Source organism: Pseudorasbora parva, chromosome 15 (genome assembly GCF_024679245.1).
Source record: "Pseudorasbora parva isolate DD20220531a chromosome 15, ASM2467924v1, whole genome shotgun sequence".
In the NCBI taxonomy this organism is placed as follows: Eukaryota; Metazoa; Chordata; class Actinopteri; order Cypriniformes; family Gobionidae; genus Pseudorasbora; species Pseudorasbora parva.
Window position 1 is genome coordinate 27,471,791 of NC_090186.1, and position 17,155 is coordinate 27,488,945.

The window sequence follows — 17,155 nt, forward strand, 5'->3', positions numbered from 1 at the left end:
ACGTATTGTTCATAAAATTACATGAATCTGTAATATAATCCTACATTTTATATTAACTGTAGTGTTTGCATAGGGAGTGTTTTTTACACTGCGCGACTCAACTGTCGTCGGTATTTGATGACGTCGCGGGGTGCAAATTTTGTCAAATGTTTGCAGTGTTATCGCCTGTATGTCTACACAAATGCAGATTACGTAGGCTAAATGTTAAAAACTGTGTAGCACAGTTGAATATAAAAAATTACGATCTTTCAGATAATGTAATTTTTCATAGAAAAAACCACGTGACTTTCCACGATAGACAGTAATTTGTGACCTGTGGCTTTTTATAAGTATGTTACTTTGCTGCACCGCACATCCCTGTTCTCTCCAGTGTTTTTAATGCAATCTGTCCATTGATTGTTCGTCGTTTCCAAGGGTCGTTTCCAGCTCTGCAGGGGGAAGGCCTGGGGAGAGGACTGGATCTCAGGTCTCCCACGCTTCCTCTGCTGTGAACGCACTGTGAACCTCAGCTGTATGCATAAAAGCTTTATTGACTCTTGGAGTTAGTCGTGTAGAGATTGTCCATGTGTTTTCTGATTTAATATGATTTATTGTCATAATATGAGTATCCATTTATTTGGATCTGCGTTTTTGTTTTTACTTCATATTAGAATGTATTTTAAGATTAATGTGAGGCAAGATAAGACTGTAGAGTCACTTTATGTACGATTGCAGTACACTACAATGTCCACTTTGAGGCAGTCTGTGTATTCCTGTTAGTTGTATGCTCACAGCAATTGGGAAAACCGTGGATTTCTAATATATGTCGACAAATACATCTTAAAATTATGTGCAACTGTCATCTTGTTTCAAACAGCATTGTAGCTATAAATATGTATTTTCACTTCAATCAGGTGGTCTACAAAGAAAATTATAAGCTAGCTGTTGTAACTGACAAAGCCTTTGGCTCATGCATCTGGCTAATGCATTGCATATTCATGTCTGGAGGGCTATTTTGTGGATTTTCAGTCATTAAATAATTTGAGCGTGAATACATTTGTTTAGTTTAGTTTTGTTTCTTTTTTTACAGAGGAGAACAAGGTGCGTGCAGAAGAGAAGTGGTCATTTGAGCACAGTGAAAGTCTGCCCTTCTGCAACTCTGTGTCCAAGCACAAACAAAGTGAAGAAGACGAAACTGTGAATGTCCCACGTGTCTCTCCTCACCATAACCTCACTGTGAGTAATAGTATTTATTTTTGACAGACTTGCCATTATTAGTTTATACATAAATGTATGTATGTCACAAGTATAATATATATTTTCATTTATGTATGTGTGTGTGTGTGTGTGTGTGTGTGTGTGTGTGTGTGTGTTTGTTTGTTTTTATTTAAAATGTGCTAAAGAATATCTATTTACATTGTTTTTCCATGTGGATTCCTGTAGTTAAAACCTAACTGTGATGATTTCAGGACTAGTCTTTACAAACAAAACCATAGGTAACAAAACAAGGATGTAGGTGGGGTTAACAGGTTAATCGTGGTGATTAATGTGATGTTATCCAGTGTAAAGTGGACAGAAGGAGATATCCAGCCTTACAGAAGCAGTCTGTCTTGACTGGACAGTTACTCTTACTGGAGTTTTGTGTGCTCTTCTGGGTGTGGTACTGAGATGCTACTTCTTCCTCATGGATGACTGAGATGACCAGAAATCCTGTCATGTGGCAGAAAATAAGTGGGTGGAGCACTCACTGTCTGTATGCGTATCTCAGGATGTAATGTTTTGGCGTATACGCTTTTGTTGCGAATTGTGGATTATAAGCAAGTAGACATTACAAAATCTAACATGGAAAAGAAAGAAGAGGCTAAAAAGAAAGTAATGGCGGGATAAAGACGGCAGGCTGCATGCTGGCACTATTTGGATGTCGTTGCGGAATGTTTTTTTTTCCATTTCTTCAGCTCTCCTGAAATGAGAGGATTACAGCATTTTTGGTCTATAATGCACATTTTCCTGGCATCCATGATTCTGGAAATGTCATGTAAGGACAACATATTACATAAAACAAAGACACATTAGACTTAAACAAAACTCAAATTATTTTAGTTTTTCAAACCAGTAGAAGACAATAATTGGAACTTATTCATGCTCATAATTTGTCGGTGGTTGTTCAGGACAAGGGCTGGAAATTCAGAATTGGGTGAATGGACTTGGTTGACATTGTTTTTGGTTTTAATCACTTGTGGATTATGTTTGTTTGAATACAGACTAAATTTGACCTTTCTTTAAATGTGAGCCTGTAAACCATTCTGGAAGGAAATGGAGAATAAGCCAATCAATAATTTTTTTGACAAATTTACAAACTTTTTTACTCTCCATGAAAAAAATGAACTCCAAACACTGACAGAGGAGAGTCCAGATTTGACTTCTTTCTGCTCTTTGACTGAGGAAGGAGATGGTCAACAAAAAGGTGTTCAAAGGCAAGATGGTTTCGATGATCACACAGAGGATTTAATTGTTAAGATTTTACATACAAATGCAAAGGAAGACAGGACAAAGGACCATGTCAGCAGATCTGAGCATCAGAATGTTCATCAAATAGATTTTTCTTCAGAAAAGGAGGAAGTGGACTTAGACCTCAGTGTTATGCACAGGAGAGATCATTACAATAAAACATCAGTAGTGTGCCAGACTGACCAGGATGTAACAGATGGTCAAGCTGACACACCGTCTAAATCACTTAGCAAAGTCTCAGCCAGTGGCAGTACTAACAGACTGGACAAACAACTTGAGGATCCAGCAATTGTTACAGTGGATAATAAAGAACCTGTTTTCAGAGAAGAACACAGACTCAGTCGTGACATATCTGCAAATGAGACAGTGGTTATGGAATCAGATAACTCCAGCAATGAGGAGCTGTTTGCTGGGGAAGAACCTGTGAAAGACGTCCTCACAGACTCTCAAAGCAGAAATAATCTGGCTGAATTTTTAAATAAGGAGTCTTTGAGTTCATCCACAAATAACAAAAATGATATTTCAGTGCAAAGTCACCTGGAAGTATCTGCTGCTGAGAGCAAAATAGAGTCTGATGGAAATCTTCAAAACACTGCAGATGTTCCAGAGGTCACCAAAGCTGGTGTAAAGGAACAAACCCTGACTAACCACAAGGCTTCTACAGCCCATTGTGAAGTTCATAGTCTCACTGATAAAAAGGCTCTTTCCTCAAACTCGCCTGTGAACACCAGAACTGTGGTCATCACCCTTACACGTGTTGAAGCTCTATCTGCAGGACCGTGTGTTGATGAAGAGATCCAAATGAGAGATGAGACTGCAGGTAGTCAAGCTATATGCAATGGAAGCAGTGCAAGTTCAGAGAGCAATTTTGTGGAGGTCCATCCACCTATCACAAGCCAGGAGAACCAAATGAGACATTTTGAGACCGGAGGTGTGATTTTAAAATGTTCTGACTTCTGTGACACTGAAGAATACAGTTTGTTTGAGCTTGATAGTAAGACTAACTCAGAACCAGAGTTGGTGCCTTCCTTCATCCCTGTGGAGATGCATACAGAGGGAGAAATGAATAAAGAGAATGAGGAAGAAATAATTCAAGACATCATGTTAGATACAGATTCGTCTTCCACTGAGAAGACCACAAAAGACCAAACCGTACTCTCCCCCACTGCAGTAAAAGAGAAACCGCTTCAACTGTCGTCCCTCTTCACAGGGCTGCTCAGCCCCAAGAAAGAAGCTCTTGAGGGGAAAAAAACTACAGAGCAGCCCCAAAGCCCTACCAATCGAGGACTTTTTACCGATCAGTCTAACAAGAAAGAAGTCAAGGGAGACTTTCTGGAACAGCTTACCCAATTCCTCAGCAAGGGGGAAGGGAAGAGAAAGCAAGAGAGCATATCAAGCCCCCCACTGTCTCCAATCGGTCAGGACCCTGCGGAAAAGCCAGAGACAACTGTAGAGGAGCCAGCCATTTCCCAGTCTGAGGAATCAAACAAATCTACCAATGCAGAGACGACCTTAGGTGCATTGAAGGCTTTCTTCACAGTTAAATCTACCAAGAAGGACACTCCAAATCTCATGGACATGGACACTGTGAAGAGGAAGATCAACCGGGACAAAGATGTCCTCAGAGCTTTCTTTGACAGGAACTCAAGCAAGTCTCCAGACAACAAAGATGTAAACAGCAAAACTACAGATTTTAAAGTATGATGTGAACAGATGATTGCATTTATTGGTGGCATTTCAGTATCAATGCATAAAATGTATATAAAAAAAACCTTCCTTTATGTGGGGATGCAGCATCTTTATTGTACCTTATTTCATTTTATTAATCCCTCTGCATGGTCGTGGGCATGCTGCATTTTTTATTTTATTTTTTTATTATAGATTTATTGATAGATTTCTTTATTTATTTTAATTAGGTCCTTTAATTTAACCGATTTTACAGTACAATGCACAAATTATTGCTGTTTTGTGTCTTAGGTTGATGTGAGTGAGGAACACACCCCGAAGCGACTTCAGACTGTCTGGCCTCCACCAAAACAGAAAAACGAGGAGGAGAAGATTGGTCTAAAATACACGGAAGCTGGTAAGGGCTTATTTGTATAATTTGAAAAAAGCACTAAATGTAAATATTTGCTCTGATTCAAATATTTGCCTTTGTATCTAATGGAACAACACTTTCCAAACTAATTCAAATGCACCTCTACCCTAAATGTGTTCCTAAAGGGCCATTCTGTTGATGAAATTGAAAACTTTGGATACAATGGCACATAAATGTTTACATTAAATATACTTTAATTTTAGAATCAACCTTATTGCACATCCCTTACATTGCCCACATTGCAGTATCTTGTAGAATTAAAGGGTGTGGAGCTCTCAGACACACCTAAGCACACACACACACACAGTGTTATTGTCACATGTCTTAAATATACCTCAGGAAATTTATTCTCTTACATAAAAGTTCCAATGGTTCTCTAGACAAGTCAGTGATCATCCCTATATAACAATCCCACCAGTGCCATCTATTGGAAAGTTTAAATCCACTATATTTAATAGATATCCAGTTCTTCATTTCACATAGGCCTACACTAAAATTAGTATTAAAAATACACTAAAAGGTTTGGGTCCAGTAAGATTTTTTTTTAAATGACAGTAAAGACATTTTTAATGTTAAATTATTATTATTATTATTTTCAAATAAAATAAGTTATTTTGAACTTTCTGTTCAACAAAGTCAATCATGAAAAATCATGAAAATGTTGTTTTACTGTTACTTTCCACAAAAATATTAAGAAGAACAACTGTTTTAAACATCAACAAAAGAAATATTTCTTAATCAACAAATCAGCATATTAGAATGATTTCTAAAGGATCATGTGATACTGAAGACTAGAGTGATGGCTGCTGAAAATTCATCTTTGACATCCCAGGAATATATTACATATATATTAAAACAGAAAACAGTTATTTCAAATTGTAATAATATTTCATAATATTACTGTTTTTACTGTATTTTTACAGATAAGCATAAAATGCTTCTTCAAAAGACATTTTTTACAGACCTTAAGTGTTTGAACTGTAGTACACATGTATATATTATGAAGTGGAGGAGCATTTTATGGGGTTTCTGGCACTATTCAATGGGGTTGACATCTTATGTTTAGCCCTGATGATGCCCTTGTTTTTATGTTCTCAGAGCATCAAGCTGCTCTTCTGCAGTTAAAAAGAGAATGTTATGAAGAGGTGGAAAAGTTACAGGTGAGAATTTCAAAAACAGTATTTCACAATTGAATGGAATTTTAAACCTCTCCCAGGAAAAGCATGTTTCCAGAATCAGTGTACAAATGTGAAATGCTACAAATGCTACTTATTGAACATACATAGCCACACTTAAAGGGGTTTACAACCTAAAAATGAAAATAGACCATTTACTTACTCACTCTCAAGTCATCCTAAGTGTATATGGCATTCTTCTTTCAGAATATAATCAAAGTTATATTAAAAAATGTCCTGTCTCTTCCAAGCTTTATAATGGCAGTGAATGGCTGATCTGTTTTGAAGTCCATGAAAGTGCATCCACCCATCATAAAACTGCTCCACTTGGCTCCGGGGGGGTTATTAAAGGCCTTCTGAAGGAAAGAGATGCATTTGTGTAAGACCAATATCCATATATAAAACTGAAAAACTGTAATCTCTAACTTCCGCTAACTGTTGTACGCGCGTTCATGAGAGGCTGGTGTTCCAGCGTTTCACGTAGGCGTAGCGGAAGTTCAGGTGACAAAAGCAGAAGCGAAGAGGATAAAGCAAAACAAAAAAAAAACATCAGTTTGTTCTCACTAGAACTAGCATATCCTCACTGGAGCTGACACTTTTATGGACTGCATTTATATAGCGCTTTTAACAGACCCTTTGGCCATCCAAAGCGCTTTACATTTTTGCCTCACATTCACCCATTCATACACCGACGGCGATGTCAGCCATGTAAGTCACCATCCAGCTCGTCGGGAGCAGCTGGGGTTGGGTGTCTTGCTCAAGGACACCTTGACACTTGGTCAGGTGGAACCGGGGATCGAACCACCAACCTTTCGGACCTTTTGTAGACAATCTACATGAACCACTGAGCCAATGCCTTAAGGTTTATCAAATGTTTTAAATATTTATCATGCATATTCTTGGAAAACGTTTGTATACTGTAAATTGTTGTTTGGTTGTCAGGCCGACTTCAAACTTGAGCTCTTCCGGTTACAAGAGAAGAATGAAGAGGATCTGTCCAGGCTAGCGGCAACTATTGCAAGCTTACAAAGAGAGAAAAACAAAGATCTTCACAGAGACCACAAAGATGTTGCCGTGTCCACTGAAGACAACATCAAAACACGGGCCTTCCACTCTGTGTGCACACAGACAGACAGAGAGGCATTCGTCAGGTCTGAGGAGGCCAAGGACTTAAAAAGCAAGAGTCTAGGCCCCCTGCCTGAAAATGCTGACCTCAACTCAACAAAAAACTTTACTGGCAGACAAAAGACTGTTTCTCCTCAAGCAGCCCCACCTGAATTGCCTCAATTGAAAGTGGACAGCAACAAGATTCCACCACCTCCTCCTCCTCCTCCTCCTCCTCCTCCTCCTCCTCCTCCTCCTCCTCCTGTCCCTTGTACTCCTAATGTACCTCCACTTCCTGCACCACCACTGAATAAGCCTGGAAGTCTGCCTCCTCCACCTCCTCCTCTGCCACCTCCACCCATAACAGGATGTGATTTTCCACCACCACCACCACCACCACCACCCGTCCTCCACTCTATCTCTAATCCCTCTCTTGGAGATGGTATCTTCCTCAGTAAAGCAGAAGACAATCCTCCTCGTAAACCTTCGGTGGAGCCAGTCCGTCCAATGAAATCGCTCTACTGGACACGAATACAGATTCAAGATAGCAGGTAACTCATCAACCTTACCTCATATTTTAATTGAGATGGGGCAATGACATGATGCTCATTTGTTAAATATTTTTATTTAATTGTTATTTTAAAGAAGAAAATATTATTACATATCTGATTCACTGCAGAATCATTGTATGTGACCAAAAAAAACATAAAAAATAAAACAGGGCAATTTATTAAAAGTATTTTTAAATATCAAATAAGTATTTAAAGTAGATTTTTAAAGGAATTGTCTTTTCCTTGTTATGGTCAAATAAAATCACTCAGGCTGAATAAAACAGGACATATCTGATCATACATCGCTGCAAAAGAAACATCATCCCATTCTACCTGTATTCACCCTGCCAAATAAACATTTCCAATGTTCCTCAATCAAAATATTCCTAAAACACGCAATGTATGTCCACAAGTGACGCTGACATTTTCAACTCTCCCTCGTCAGACCTCATGGGAAGTTTAAGACCGACCACTGCAGACATTTGTCTGCATGCGGGGCCAGCCACAGGCTGAGCAGCAGTCTTTCCAGGACCTCTAGTGGCGGTGTGGATTTCTGTGGGATTCGGCTCCCCGGCCACCTCTGTGCTGTTGCAATGTTATTTGACTCCTCATGAAAGCTTTCTGCTCTCTCCGTGAACATTTTGTCAAGCCAAAGCCGAACCCAGTCAAGCTTAGCTGTGCGCCGTCGCCCTGGCTCCTTAATTATTTTTATGGCAGAGAAAATTTAGCAAGTCAGATTACTCCTGTTGATTTTCCTTTTCCTGCTTTTAGTGTTGCTCAGCAACGGTAAATAACTCACGCAACTCATGTAACATGTGCTTTTTACAGATGCCAGTATTAGGAAATGCTTTGGTTGGTGGACTTTGAAGTGTAAAGATTCAATCTCGATAAGTCTGAGCAGAGACTGTTGAAAATGCCAAATATTTGAAAAAAATTAAATCTCTCCCCATCTCTCGCTGTCTTTTCTTAGGAACGCTATGCTATGGAGCTCACTGGAAGAGCCACAGATAATAAACACAAATGAATTTGCAGAACTGTTTGCCAGAGCCACATCGCCCACCAAAAGAAAGCCCCTATCCGAAGCCTATGAGAAGAAAACCAAAGCCAGGAAGGTACCACTCTTCCCTGAAGATGAGAAAAATGATATGACGTAGAAAATAAATTATTCTAAATGGCATTCCCATTCATTTTCAGAGGTGGACAGTAACTACATTTACTTGAGTACTGTACTTAAGTATGCTTTTTGAGTATCTGTACTTTACCTGAGTATTTTTTCTGGAAACTTATGACTTTAACTTCACTACATTTGAAAGACAAATATTGTACTTTTTACTACACTACATTTCTATCAAGGTCCTCAAAGTCAAAATTTGTTTCTGTAACAGCTTTGAAAGTCAGTGGATGATTTTTTTTTTCTTCTTTAAAAGGTGTTTAGGTTTTTGCAGAAAGCCTATCAGAAATCACTCTAGTAAGGTCACGTGAACTTTGATTATTTCCCAGCATTTTTTGAACACTGATTTATAGTTTATAGCAAAATGGAAGAAGACTGTCCATTTTGGCCAGTATTCACATAAACATAGTTGATTATGTCTTAAGTGAACATAACAGTTGGAAAATATATGATCTGTATAAGTGAATACGATCCGCGCATTTGGACTTAAAGTGACAGCAGCTTTTTAAAGGGCTTTATAACTTGTATACAAGTATTTAAGTTAGTTAGTTTAAGTTAGTCTTATGCTAGTATCTCTGATGGAGCATCACTGACTGGCTTAAACCATGATGCCATAGTGTGCATTTATACAACAATAAAAGTAATGCATCAACATAAAAAAGGAAACATACTTTTGAAAACAAATACTTCTGTACTTTTACTTAAGTAAAAATCTGTTTTTACAACTTTTTTGAAAAGGTAATATTTGATCAGCAGTACTTTTACTTTTAAGTAGTGAAGTTGTGTACGGTACTTTGTCCACCTCTGTTCATTTTATATGTGTGCTTTTTCTATGCCTTTATGAAAACTTTTACAATACGATTTCATTAGTTAACATTAACGAATAATTAACAGCACCTCTACAGCATTTATTAATTTGTTCATGTTAATTTCTACATTTATTAATACATTGTTAAAATCCAAAGTTGTATTTGTTAACATTAGTTAATGCACTGTAACATGAACACACAATGAACAGCTGGATTTTTATTAACTAACAACATTAACAAAGATTAATAAATACAGTAACATGTATTTCTTATTAGTTCATGTTAGTTAATACATAAAAAAAAATGTTAACAAATGAAACCTTATTGTAAATATTATTGTGTGTATATATATATATATATATATATATATATATATATATATATATATATATATATATATTTATATATAATATATACTACAAGTAGAAAAGTATGAAAGGTATGTATAGCATGTATAAAAGTATGGGTCTTTTGGTGCTTCAGTGGTTCTTCACCGGTTCTTTTGGATGACTGAGGTGCTATATAGCACCACTGCCATACAAATAACCTGTTTTGAGCCAAAAAACACTATTGCTGCTGTTGAGCACAATTTTTGTTGACAAATTAAAAAGCCATAAGGCACCTCTTATGGGTTCTACATAGCACCATTTGACAAAGGTCCTTTAAAGATATGGCGCTATATAGCACTAAAAGTGGTTCCCCTATGATTCCGTAAGTGCAATTTTATAATGTTAATCATTGTTCAGTGAGTTTAGAAAGTTCAGATTTGAGATGTGTCCACTAGGTGGAGCAGTTTTCAACATTTCTGAAATATATATACATTATATGACTGGAACACTTGCACAACTGATGCATTCATCTATTGACCAATGTTAATTACTTTTCTTAAACAGAAACATCATTTTTCAGGTGCTGTGACTTTATAGAAAATCCATTCATTTGAAACAAATTCTTATGCGTAATATCAAGATCCCACAAATGCCTCTACAATTGCCTTTGAAACTGATATAATTATATAGGAAATGACGATAATTTGAAATAAATGTTTATGAAATGTGATCATGCCATTGTTACCTTTGGCTGGCGGATTTTATAATAGAGGTTTGGAATTTCCCAAAGGTTCTTTTGTTATTTATTCGTTCCACTTTTGCATAATACAAGCATTATTCCTGACATTGTATTCGTATGGTAGTGTAAGCAGAAGGCTCTTATCTAATGATCATTGTCATTCATAAGTGTGGGTTGTCTTTGTGAATGTGGATTTTTTTAGGTCATTAAATTGCTGGATGGAAAGCGCTCTCAGGCTGTGGGCATCTTAATCTCAAGTCTCCACCTGGATATGAAGGACATTCAGCAAGGTAAACCACACTGAACAGCCTCGTATATGCTGAGAAATACTCAACCACCAGCTCAGAAGAGTTTCTGTCCAGACTAATTTTGCCTCCACTAATAATAAACAGACATGTTAAAATGATACATATTTGTGTGGTCTGGATACCGAAAGTCAAGCTAAAACATGATGTTAAAATAATTCTGGATATATAGAGACATGTCTTGCAACAATGTGATTGGCTCCAGCTCTTATCAAGGATAAATTGGCTGTATGTTTGTTAAATAAACTTGTCTTGTGGTTTACCACTAGAAATATTCTTTCACATGTATATCAGCCCCACTTGCTAAACATATACTTTTCATTCTTGAATTCATCACAGCTTGCCTTAACAGAGTCAGACAGGCAGATGTTTTTGATGATTTTAGTAAATTGAGCAGTGAATTCTCATGGGGAAAAAGCTCTCAAATACATATTTAGACTGTTACAGTCACATATCACATCCATGACACACATATGTCCAATAACTAATCAGTATTCTTGTCTAGACACTAATACTTCTTCATTACACAGCTGTTTTGAATCTGGACAATTCTGTGGTTGACTTGGATGCTATTGAAGCCCTGTATGAAAATGTAAGTATTCTGCCACATTGGAAACTTACTTATGTACAGGCCCAAAATAAATCCCAGCCACCAAAATAGTACATTTGCATTCACTAAGTTCACGTAACTGAACATTTTCTCATTTTTAAATAGTAAAAATGGAGGTTAAGATTAGGGAACTTACAATGGAAGTAAATGAGACCAATTTTTTGAGTAAGAAATGTTGAGATTATAATTGTATATAAAGCACTATCATTAATTATTCTGTTAAACTACTGTATTATGTGAGCTGTAAAGCTATTTAAATCACAATTTGCCCTGGCTTTTTCTTGGGTTTATAGTAAAACTGATGTAACTACACAGAAAAAGTTGGTAGCACTGTATTTTACAGTCCTGTTCTGCATGTACACTCTTAAAAATAATGGTTCTTTGGCAGGGTGTATGGTTCCATGAAGAACCTTAAATATCCAAAGAACCTTTCCATTGCACAAAAGGTTTTTTGTAATGCAAAAAGGTTCTTTAGACTATAAAATGGTTAGGGGAAAAAATGGTTCTTTAATGAACCTTCCACAAAACGGTTCTTTGGGGAAACAAAAATGGTTCTTCTATCTATGGCATCACTGTAAAAAACATTTTTTGGTTCTTCCTGGCACCTTTATTTTTAAGGGTGTACTTACAATGTACTCATTATAGCAATTATACGAACTGGGTTATAACTAGGTACAAACCAAGAACCTACCCCTAAACCTAACCTTAACTTATGTAGTTACCTTGTATTACCAGTACTTTCTTGGGTAAGTACATTGTAAGTATAAATACTGTAAAATAGAGTATAACCAAAAAGTTTTTTACACAATATAATCATGGTAACACTCATTTTGTTTACATTTGTTGGCTATACTATTGAAATAGTGAGTATTTTAATGTTTATGGATTGGTCCCATTAATTTCCATTATAAGTGTCTCACTGCAACCTATAGAGGTAAGAGGAAATTAATTGTGTTGTAATCAAGGAATATGATTATTCCTTTAAACATTTCTGATAGTTTCAGATACTAATAAGGTTTATTTTACCGTATTTAAGTTACATCTACACACATTTCTCAAATTACTTTAGAAAATGCACGTTCAAAAAGTATGCAGATTCTGTATCACCTTTCTTGTCTCTAGTTCCAGTTCTAGCATAACTACATAATAGATAGTTCCTGTTTGGTTTCATAAGTTTATGTATGTATCATTGGTCAGTTTTCATATGAACGTGTCTGTTCTGTTTCTCCCAGAGAGCTCAGCCTGAGGAGTTAGAGAAGATTAAGAAACACTATAAAACCTCAGACGAGGAGCAGGTCAAACTACTGGACAAGCCTGAACAGTGAGATATTCCAGAAACATACCAGACAGCTCACTTTTTCATGCAACTTGCGACTAGTGATACATCAATTGTCACTTACAAGGGCACTTACTATATGCTCTTTGCAATGTATACTTTTCTAAGGTTCCTTCATTTGAGGACAAACAAAGAAAAAGTAGTGTTTTCAACACTACGCAGTTTAGGTTGACCGATGTTCATTGCTTTTCCTTGACAGGTTCCTGTATGAACTCTCCCAGATCCCCGAGTTCTCCAGTCGAGTTCGCTGTTTCATTTTTCAGTCGAAGTTCACTGACGCCGTTGCCACCATACAGCGCAAGACCGAGATTATTCTCAATGTCTGCAAGGTACAAAGGCACTTTCAAAGGGGTCAGACCTCAGATATTATCAAACATTTGATAAAGTATCAATGCTGGCATTCTTAGGAGTAAAAAAATAAGTGAGGTCTAAGTGCTTGCTTTGCCTTCAACATCTACAACATCTCCATGTGATAAATGCACAAATAAATGTTGATGCGTCTTTTGTGTTTTAGTATCTGCTGGAGAAAGATAGTGTGAAGGAGGTGATGGGTTTAGTGCTTGCTCTGGGAAACTACATGAATGGAGGGAGCAGAGCTCGAGGACAGGCCGACGGCTTTGGGCTTGAGATTCTTCCTAAACTCAAAGATGTCAAGAGCAGGGTAAAGATTTTCTCCATTTCATGAGCCCATGTTTGGCTCTGTGAAGAAGACACTATAGCCTCACATACTGAGGTGTTTAATAGAGCCTCAAACTTATTTGTGCTTTCTATTTGCTAGCAGTTTTTTACAGAATTATTTAATTTGACTTAATTCTCTATAAATCTACAGGAGAATCACATTAGTCTGTTGGACTACATTGTTTCCTACTATCTGCGTCACTTTGATGAGGTAAAGAATTACTTTGCCATTTTTGTTATATTAACACAGCAGATCTTCATCAGTTCACATTGTTTTCAGTGACGTGACTCATTTTTCATTCTATCTATTAATTTATTGAGTGAGTGATACATGACAAATTCAAGTTATATGACTTCAGTAAGCTTCTTCTATGATTCATTTCTAGATTAAAATTATTTTTGGCATAAACTAAAAATGTCAGGGTGCTATCATAATGAAAAAAGATTTTAACACAATTGTTTCACAACGTATACAATTCTTGTAAAGCCATTTATGTTACAAAAGTTTTCTGTTACAAATAAACGCTGTTCTTTTGAACTTTCTATTAATCGGAGAAATTATTGCGTGCTACGTTAAGCGTTTCCACAAAAAAATATTAAACAGCACAACGTGAAATGTTTCTTGAGCACCAAATCAGCTTATTAGATTGATTTCTGAAGGATCATGTGACATTGAAGACTAGAGTAATGTCAGCTGGAAAAAAAATCACAGGAATAATTTACATTTTAAAATATATAAAAATTAGAAAAAAAATATTTAGAATAATAATAATCATTGGCAATATTACTCATTTCACTATATTTTTTATAAATTCTTCCTTGGTGAGCATAAAAGACTTTGATAACACATTATTTTCTTGTCCTTGTTACACATGTAGTAATAACCAAGTTATGCACAGTTAACCCTAACCCTAAAACAACCCCCTATTCCTAGCCCTATATATAGTAAGTACATGTAGTTCATTATTATTACTCAGTTCTTAAATGACATGTGTATTTTTAAAATAAAGTGTAAGTGTACATTTCCAACGATGAATCTAGATCTTTAAATCGTTCTTGACCGTAGATACTCATAAATTTCATTTCTCTCTCCAGAATGCTGGTACAGAAAAGAGCCTCTTTCCTTTGCCTGAACCTCAAGATGTTTTCCTTTCGTCTCAAGTAAAGTTTGATGACCTCTCAAAGGATCTCAGGATGATGAGCAGAGGCTTGATGGGTAAGAATTACCAAAAACACTCTCATGGTCTTCAGAAACTATTTTAGCATGCCGCTGATTTACTATAGCATCAAAAGGAGCTAGATTACATGCGTTTGGGTGGATGGATGGCCGCAATCCTTCAACATGGATGATGGCTCCAGCTGAATCCTGAGGACTTTACAGCATCTGTTAGCAACAACTCATTATTAAACCACTTTAGATCAGGTGGAATATGCAGGCATGCTTGCCTATGTATATACAGTATGTGCACGCACAGATGCAGAGACGAAGTGGAGTCTGTGTGATTTTCCCATGGCGCCTTTTAGATATGACTTTAATCCTGCCCATCAGATGCTTTGGCATTGTGTGATTCTTTAGCTCCGTCAGAGGGGCCAAAGGCTACAGTGCTTTGGCGCTTATGTAATCTGAGAGAAGAGCGGCTTATCGCTGGCGGGATGGGCTTTATCTGCGCAGAGATGCACTGCCATTCTCCTGCTACACTGTATCAGTTCGTGTTCAGTGTGGCCCCGCAGATGTGTGTCAGAGATTCTTTTCTTTACCTCTCAACAAGCCTTTCTTATCGGGCGACGGAGAGACTGCCAAATCTGGCCCATCGCGCTCTCCCTTTTTTTGTCCTGCTGTTTGAACTCCCCTCATGACTGAGAGAGAATCATGTCTTTGTTTTTTTTATGCTGTGTTTGTTCGATTTTTCGAATTACTTACAGCCCCACTGAGGTTTTGGCTGCTCAAGGTGACCGCATTTGTCTGCGATGTAATTTTGCGGAGCAAGAAAGTGCTGCACTAATCAAATTAGTCACTGTGCGCCTACACGAAAAGGGAATGTCCCTGTGATTTTATTTTCCAGAGACAATTATGACAACATTGTGAAGCACATCTAATGTTTCGAGTCTCCACAGCTGATTCATCTGACTTCATCTGAGACATCTTTTTGATCTCTTTGAGATCATTGTGGCAGTGGTTTGGCTCACTGAAGTGCACAGTTGAGAAAACCTGAATGTAGCTGTGAGCCACCTTGGTGGACACAATATATGTGGTTCTAAACTATAGTTGATTGCTCTTTTAATTCCACATGAAAAGGCTGTGAAAAAGATTCCCAACTGCTTCTTGATTTCCAGCTGTGTTCACAGTTTATATAAATGCTCAATGAAAACAGTAGTATGTGTAGCCTTATCCAGGGTGAGATACAGATGGAGCATGTCCAAGGTTCCCATCAGGGTGTATTATGACTGGTGCAGGAGACTGGCTCCTCTGATCCTCTGATTGGACATTGAACAAACAGTGCTGTGTAGGTCCACGGGTGGTACAGTGACTATCTGAGGATGTGATCAGAGGTGCATCAAAACAGATCTTACTCAGAAAAAAAGACATTTGATAACCTCTGACTCTGTCACAGGTGGAGCTCTATGGTGTTTTCTTGCTCATTGCCTAGAGGCTGTAGGTTAAGAGCAAGTGCAAACAAAAAGGGTTTAAAGAGATATTTCCCTCCAAAAATGAAGACGGTCATCATTCATTCACTCTCATGAAATTTCAAACCTGTACGATTTTCTTTCTTCTGTGGAAAACAAAAGAAGATATTTAGAGAAATGTTATCATACAATGAAATTAATTGGGGTCCAGTGCTGTTTGTTGTAACTTTCAAAAATATCCAACATACATAGAAGGCTGACTCTCAGCTTGTTTTTAGACTTTGGAAATTCCCCCAACCATTTATAATCAAAATCAGTTTACTCTAACCATTGTTTTTACAGATGTAATTGACATAATTCACTGCACTGATGTCATAATTAAGGCACTAACAACATTTGCTTCATCAGCAAAATTGTGCTTTTATTCCATGTGCAAGTAATCAGTGATGTGCTAATGGCTCTGACTGCAGTAGCTGTTGTTTTAAATGCAGGCCTGGTTTTACGAGGGTGCTAAGCACCCTCAAACGCAAGTAAAATCACCCTCAGTTGATACTGTAATAATGCTTTTGTCTTATGCATATATTGCCATGTGTTTTTGAAGCGTTTGAATAATGTAGCCAATCACAGAACTAACGTTAGTTGTGATCTCTCGAACACAATGTTTAATCAGAGGTGTTTAACAAAGCAACAGCATTTTAGTGAGCGATCTTAGTTCTCTTTCGAGGCTACAGTCTATAAAATGAATTTAATAAAACTTGATTTTCATGCTGCTAAGAGGACCGACGTCCCTATAAATGCTGGATTAACTCTGCTCGAGACAAAAATATCCTCCTGAGACCCAGAGTCGATGTTTTGCTTCTGTAGAAGACATATTTTAGTTTAACATACACCGTTTTAAGTCTGGATATTCTTACACTGTAAAAAAAAAAAATTATTATACCAATTGAAAATGTTCTAGTGACTGATCACATTTACATTTTTCAGTTGGCAAAATTTAATTTCTGTGAATTGATGCATTTTAATTCGCAGAAATTCAATTTGGCCAACTGAAGAAGTTAGTTGTGATCAGTCACTAGAACATTTTCAAATGTAGACCTGATTTTATTTTTATTTTTTTACATTGTATGAATATTCCCAT

At 37.1% G+C, this 17,155-nt stretch overlaps 1 protein-coding gene across 1 annotated transcript in view; it reads left to right on the forward strand.

Annotated features, from left to right (window-relative positions):
* Positions 1 to 2,292: 2,292 nt before the first annotated feature.
* fmn1 (formin 1) overlaps positions 2,293 to 17,155 on the forward strand; it is a 29,771-nt gene continuing 14,908 nt past the window's right edge. Inside the window, exons 1-12 of the mRNA XM_067417530.1 lie at positions 2,293 to 4,185; positions 4,465 to 4,570; positions 5,684 to 5,745; positions 6,703 to 7,415; positions 8,386 to 8,527; positions 10,666 to 10,753; positions 11,299 to 11,360; positions 12,611 to 12,699; positions 12,914 to 13,043; positions 13,229 to 13,375; positions 13,544 to 13,603; positions 14,488 to 14,608. Of these exons, the coding sequence (XP_067273631.1) occupies positions 2,293 to 4,185; positions 4,465 to 4,570; positions 5,684 to 5,745; positions 6,703 to 7,415; positions 8,386 to 8,527; positions 10,666 to 10,753; positions 11,299 to 11,360; positions 12,611 to 12,699; positions 12,914 to 13,043; positions 13,229 to 13,375; positions 13,544 to 13,603; positions 14,488 to 14,608 (3,613 nt within the window). The remainder of the gene's footprint in view (positions 4,186 to 4,464; positions 4,571 to 5,683; positions 5,746 to 6,702; positions 7,416 to 8,385; positions 8,528 to 10,665; positions 10,754 to 11,298; positions 11,361 to 12,610; positions 12,700 to 12,913; positions 13,044 to 13,228; positions 13,376 to 13,543; positions 13,604 to 14,487; positions 14,609 to 17,155) is intronic.